Source organism: Salvia hispanica, chromosome 2 (assembly GCF_023119035.1).
Source record: "Salvia hispanica cultivar TCC Black 2014 chromosome 2, UniMelb_Shisp_WGS_1.0, whole genome shotgun sequence".
Lineage (NCBI taxonomy): Eukaryota > Viridiplantae > Streptophyta > Magnoliopsida > Lamiales > Lamiaceae > Salvia > Salvia hispanica.
The window spans coordinates 13,548,215-13,554,344 of NC_062966.1; the positions used below are offsets into that span (position 1 = coordinate 13,548,215).

General features: G+C 35.3%; 1 protein-coding gene across 1 annotated transcript; it reads left to right on the forward strand.

Annotated features, from left to right (window-relative positions):
• The first annotated feature begins 1,131 nt into the window (after window positions 1–1,131).
• Window positions 1,132–5,219, forward strand: LOC125208497 (type I inositol polyphosphate 5-phosphatase 4-like). Its single transcript, XM_048108130.1, has 13 exons — window positions 1,132–1,702; window positions 1,836–1,923; window positions 2,177–2,248; window positions 2,378–2,465; window positions 2,575–2,679; window positions 2,760–3,387; window positions 3,465–3,661; window positions 3,858–3,966; window positions 4,051–4,199; window positions 4,272–4,570; window positions 4,651–4,705; window positions 4,805–4,866; window positions 4,964–5,219. Exons 1-10 carry the CDS (start codon window positions 1,670–1,672, stop codon window positions 4,495–4,497), a joined length of 1,695 nt encoding a protein of 564 aa, XP_047964087.1. The 5' UTR covers window positions 1,132–1,669; the 3' UTR covers window positions 4,498–4,570; window positions 4,651–4,705; window positions 4,805–4,866; window positions 4,964–5,219.
• Window positions 5,220–6,130: the final 911 nt, after the last annotated feature.

A 6,130-nucleotide genomic window follows, 5' to 3' on the forward strand; every position in this document is an offset into this window, starting at 1 on the left:
TAACAAATTCGGTCAAAGTTTATGGTTTTATGAACCAATAGTCTTATTTCAAATTCATAATTTTGTTATTCCCACACCAAGTTTTCTGTTTTAAACGACATTCATTTAATATTATTCTTATATCAAGTCAAGTGTGTACTATAATAAAACTTTTTATGCTTTTTAATATGAGATTTCAAATCCAAATAATCTAGTATTTTCATATAAGTAATATTCAGTGAGTCTATCAAATATATTTCAAATAGGAAACTAGTAACATTAATTTGCAATAGGAAAATAACATCAACTTTACCAAATAATTCTATCCATTTTCATGACCAAAGCTTGTCATAACATGGATATGAGTCTTCTAACAATTCTAGTAAGATTAGTTAGACATGTGAATATAATGAAAATAATATAAATTCTTTGTATTTATATGGAGTAATATTATTTAAAATAATTTTATAAGATGCACACAAATAAAAATAATAAAATATAATGATCTACTATATTATTACTTTAACAAAGATAATCGACTATTTGGTCCATAAAATCACAAAGTTCAAACAAATTTAATATTTTCCACATACTTAATATCTCAATTACAGTCATAAGGAGTAACATAATTAATAAGTGCGCTCACCCAAGTTTTGGTTTTATTTGATAGTGCTATATCATGTGTTTCTCTACTTGACTGCGCTATGTTTGAGCAAATTAGGACACGAAACATTCACTATGAATATAGTTAAATTTGGAGAATGTCGATAATAATGATATACCAACATACAGATATATGCTGTTTGTATAATAATTGCTCATGATTCCAATAGCAAATTAGTAGAACAAATGAATACCGCCCTCTCGAACACAAGTAGATTGAAGTGTACAATTCATTTCTATTAGATACAAATAGAACAAGATACTTGAAAATTAGATTTGGCTAATTATTATTCCACCAAATTAATTGGAGTCAAAGAAAAAGGCCCAAATATGACCGCGGGCAGGAAGAGAAAGGGAGAGGGGGTGGGGCAGGTGAGGATTGGGGTGTCCTGTTCCAATAGTGAGCAAATTTACAGAGCAATGCCACCCATTTATTTGGGTCGGCCCCCCACCCTCGTTTTGAGCCAAACCACACCTCGAAACTCACACACTCTCTCTGTGATTGTGTATATTTTTTTTTCCTTTCTCTTTTCTTTTCTCGCCCTCCGCTCCAAAGTCCCATCTTTTTCAGTCTCTGCTCTGAACTGGCTGTTGTTTAAGATTTAGTATAGCCTATCCATCCCGACCCACAAAACAAGCCCCCATGTTTCTACAATGTATCTCATTCATCTTTCTATTCTTCCTCGCCCTTTTTCCGTAATGCAGGATCCTATTAATTTACTACTACTACTATAACTGAATCTTGATTTTTTTCTTCTTCTTTTTATAGACTACTGAATTTCTCAAGTAATGATATTTGGTTCATAGAATTTGTTGACATTACTAGAATATGGGATTTCGTTTTCTTTCTCTCTCTTTGATTTACTTTAATTAAAGAAAAGAGCGTAGCTGGCTTTCATCCCATTTGAGTTGCATCGTTTTCTCGTGTCCTCCATTCTCGAACTCCTTTTTTTTGGGAGGGAGAAAAAGTTTTGATCTTGGCTTACTTTCGAAGGGTTGCTGTTTGATTGTATGAAGTGGTGAGACGATGAGAGAAGATGGGAGCTCAAAGAAGAGCAAGGTTTGAATTTGATTCTCTCTGTGTTGAAGAATTTGTTTTCTGGAAAAAAGGAAGGCATGGATGAGCATTTGTTTGTTGTGATTTTGTTGAATGGAGTATTTCTGATTTGTTTGTCGTGATTTTGTTAATGAAGCTTTCATGGCCTAAGACGTTAGTCAAGAAATGGTTCAACCTCCAGAGCAAAGATGGGGATTTTCATGCTGATGAAATCATTTATGGAGGTAGTTTTGTCTCTGTAAAAGATTGTTTGAATTTCTTTGATGATTAAATCGGATCACCTCCATTTCATGAAAGATTAATTTTTGTTCCGAATTTTCTGGGATTTCTTGCATTTATGTCATTTGAAAGGGGTTTGATGAATTTCTGTATGCATCATTATGACAAATTAATTTAGAGCTGTTTTGATGTGAGAGTGTGGGAGTTACTGCCGTAGTGAAGCAGCTTTATTAAATAGTTGTAACTCTACTTTTCCAGGCGTTGATGAAGAATGGAGGAACAATTTACCTGAGAGGGAGCAGCCATACACAGTCAAGAAAAGCAACACAGGTTCACTTCTTCTGGATTATTCTTTTCAATCCCAATTATACTGCCAGTTCTAATATTAATTTCTCTTGTTATAGTGAGCAATTATTTGCAGTACTCTGTATAGCTTAATTTGACTAATTGGATTCACAGAAAAATTGACTACTCGAAATCCAGAGTGTATGAGAAGAAACAAGTTTGAGTTTGATTCCACTCAAATTACAGATGTTCAAGATTATAGGTTTGTGCTTCCTTTAATCCATACACTCAGTTTATCACTTTAGCAAAGCCACCAAGGGAAAAAGCAAGTCTTTACTTTTTGTGTATTCCACTATGTTGTAATGGAACAGGATCTTTGTGGCAACATGGAATGTGGGTGGAAAGTCACCCCCGAGTTACTTGAATCTTGAAGACTGGCTGCACACGTCGCCTCCTGCTGATATTTATGTTCTTGGGTCAGTTCACTAGTCTGTGGCTTTTGTTGATTCTAGGCTAGCAAATTATTAATGGATGGATTCTGTATTGTCATTTTTAGTTTTCAAGAGATTGTTCCGTTGAATGCTGGAAATGTGTTGGGCACGGAGGATAATGGCCCTGCTAGGAAATGGCAAGCCCTTATAAGGAAAACTCTCAACAGCCTTCCTGCCTCTGGTGGTGGTGGAGATGGTGGAGGTGGTGGTGTTGTTTTTAATACACGATCCACGAGTCCTTATGAACTATATGATGACCTTAAAGGGCCAAACAGAGAACAAGATCCTTCTTTCTTTCCCCGTCACTCTGTGCAGTCTGTGAGCCAAAGCATGAGAATGGGAAGTGGGATTTCAGTGGCACAACCTAAACTTGATCCTAGATTCAGCATGTGCGATCGGGTTATGTATGGTCATAGGCCAAGCGATTATTATGATCAAAATGCAAGGTGGGATGCTTCCTCTGATGATGAAGACGGGCCAAGTGATTCGTTTTGTGCACAGTACTACAATGCCTCTGTCTCCATTGAGGACAAAGACAAGAATCCGGGCCAGTCAAGATACTGTCTTGTGGCTAGCAAACAGATGGTTGGGATACTTGTCACGGTATGGATAAAGACAGAACTGAGAGACGCTGTGCGCAATCTGAAGGTGTCTTGTGTTGGGAGAGGGCTGATGGGTTATCTTGGTAACAAGGTACGCCTTTTCTGATCTTGGTTGTTGTTCTTGGAATGACCAACAATGGCACAATCTTACATTGTTTTGTTTTGCAGGGCTCGATTTCAATAAGCATGTCTTTGCACCAGACAAGCTTCTGCTTCATCTGTAGTCACTTGACCTCTGGGGAGAAGGATGGAGACGAGCTACGAAGGAACTCTGATGTCATGGAAATATTGAGGAAAACAAGATTCCCAGAAGTCCATGCCACGGCAGAAGAGAGCAACTCCCCTCAAACAATCCTTGATCATGAGTATGTTTCTCATTCATAGCCATCTACTCTTTTTGAGCATTTGGCTTTGTTTATATTGTGCTTCATTTACTACTTGAATAATTAACGCAAAATACTCTAGCAATGTTCCTTTCAGCAAAATCCTAAAACAGAAAAGAAATGAATTTGTTTCATATGCTAAGTTCTCATTTAAAATATTGCTCATGTTTTCTTCCAGTCGAGTGATATGGCTTGGGGACTTGAACTACAGAATTGCACTTTCGTACCGATACGCGAAGGCTCTTGTAGAGATGCGCAATTGGAGAGCGTTATTAGAAAACGATCAGGCAATAATTTCTAATTTATAGCAATTTAACACCATTTCACTGATTTGCTTTATCTATGCTGATCTCTTTTCTTCTCTTGAACAGCTTCGGATAGAACAGAGATATGGGCGTGTTTTTGCAGGATGGAACGAGGGGAAGATCTACTTCCCTCCTACGTACAAGTATTCAAATAATTCAGACAGATACGCAGGAGAAAATATGCGTCAAAAGAAGAAACGAAGAACACCTGCATGGTGACTATCTTATCGAAATACATGTTAACAAACCATGCTTACACGATTCTTATTCTTTGTGTGTGAATGAAGGTGTGATCGTATATTATGGCACGGCCATGGTCTCAGACAACTCTCATATGTTCGTGGGGAGTCGAGGTTTTCAGATCACAGACCAGTCTGCAGTATGTTTTTGGCAGAAGTCGAGTCCACCAATTGTGGCCGTTTCAAGAAAAGCACGAGCTATTCTAGCGCTCGAGTTGAGATAGAGGAGCTCCTCCCTTACTCACGTGGATACGATCAACTAAAGTCATTCTGAAAACCATATCAAATCCAAGTTCCTGCAAGAAATCCTCACCTTTAGCTGCATAAAAGAGCAGCAAACCATAAAGGTTCGTTCATCATCCTAGAACTCATCCTCTTACATAACAATATTTATTCTATAACTCAGAAGTTACTCATATTCTTGCAGATGAACCCTATAAAACATGGATAGAGATCATTCTTCAACATATTTGGGGTTTATGGTAATCAGCATTCTGTTGCTTTACTTAATGTTTATTGTTTGCAACAATGCATTAGTCTTGTTACTTCTAATATGCATATTTTCAATTATATATTTGCAGGCTCAAAGTATGAAAAAAATTAAAAGAGGCCAAAAGTTCTAAAATTCACAACCAATAATGAGGTAAATATAGAAATATATGCACACATCATTCATTTGAGCAATCAAGTGTTTCTATGTTGAAATTAAGATTATTTGTCAAATTTGGATTATTTTGCAGGATGGAGCGAATCAGTACATATGATTGAGAAGTCTGCGTAAATGCCAGAATTTTTTGTAGCTTAGTTCATAAATGTTGCATCCCTTTTACTTTTTACTGGAACCAAGAAATGGTGATGGCCATTTTCACAGTGAAGGAAAAAAGAGAATTTTGAGCTTTATAAAGTGTAGAATTGAAGTGGAAACGTGAACGGAAAAGGAAATATTGCTGTCATTGTTCTGCAATTCCATTGCTCTCCTTGGAAATTGAGCTCAAATTGCAACTTGTCATATCTCACAGTCAACATTTATTTTATTAATTTATTTTTGCCGCTAAAGATTTCGATAGAGATTGAAACAAGTCGTTTTCAACTTTTCGTCGATGGAAAAGTATAAATACTGTGATCTAATGTTGTAATTTCATGGCCAGAGATAGGAAAATCATTTAATTATAAATCTCTATTTTTTTCAGATTTTTGCAAAAAAATTATTTCTCATTCACTCATATTGCGTATAGATTGTCACGAGCAATGATATGAAAATATTGTCTTGGAATGAAAATGTAAAATAAGAAAAGGTGATTTAGTTATTTTTTTTACATATAAACGGAAAAGATATAAGAGAATCTAGACTTTTCCAACTGAATCTCATTTTTATAATTTTATTTCTAAATTTATCACCTATATATAATAAGAGTATATAAAATCAATATTAAGTACTACCCCCGTCCCACAGTAGGAGTCACTCATACCGGTATGAGTTTTAAGAAATTTAAATAATAGTGTGTTGAAAAAGTTAATAGAATAAATGACCCATTTTTTTATATTGGTTTTATAATAAAATGTGAATGGAGTGAGTTAGTATAATATGAGACCTACATATCCTTTATGGGAAAAATGAAATGTGACTCTTATTATAAGACGGACCAAAATGACAAAATATGACTCTTATTATGAGACGGGGGGAGTAATATTCTCTTTTACAAACTGACTTTGTTCAAAGTGATCATTCTTATCATTAAAAGTAATAGTAATAAAGTGATTAATATTATGAACAAAAGTGGTTTTATCTTATGAATAAAATGAAACTGTGTGTTCTAAATCAATATTAATCACAATGTTTTAAAATTGGATTAGTGAACGAACCAGTGAAACTATTGATTCATGGTTCAACCGACAAGACTAGTTAA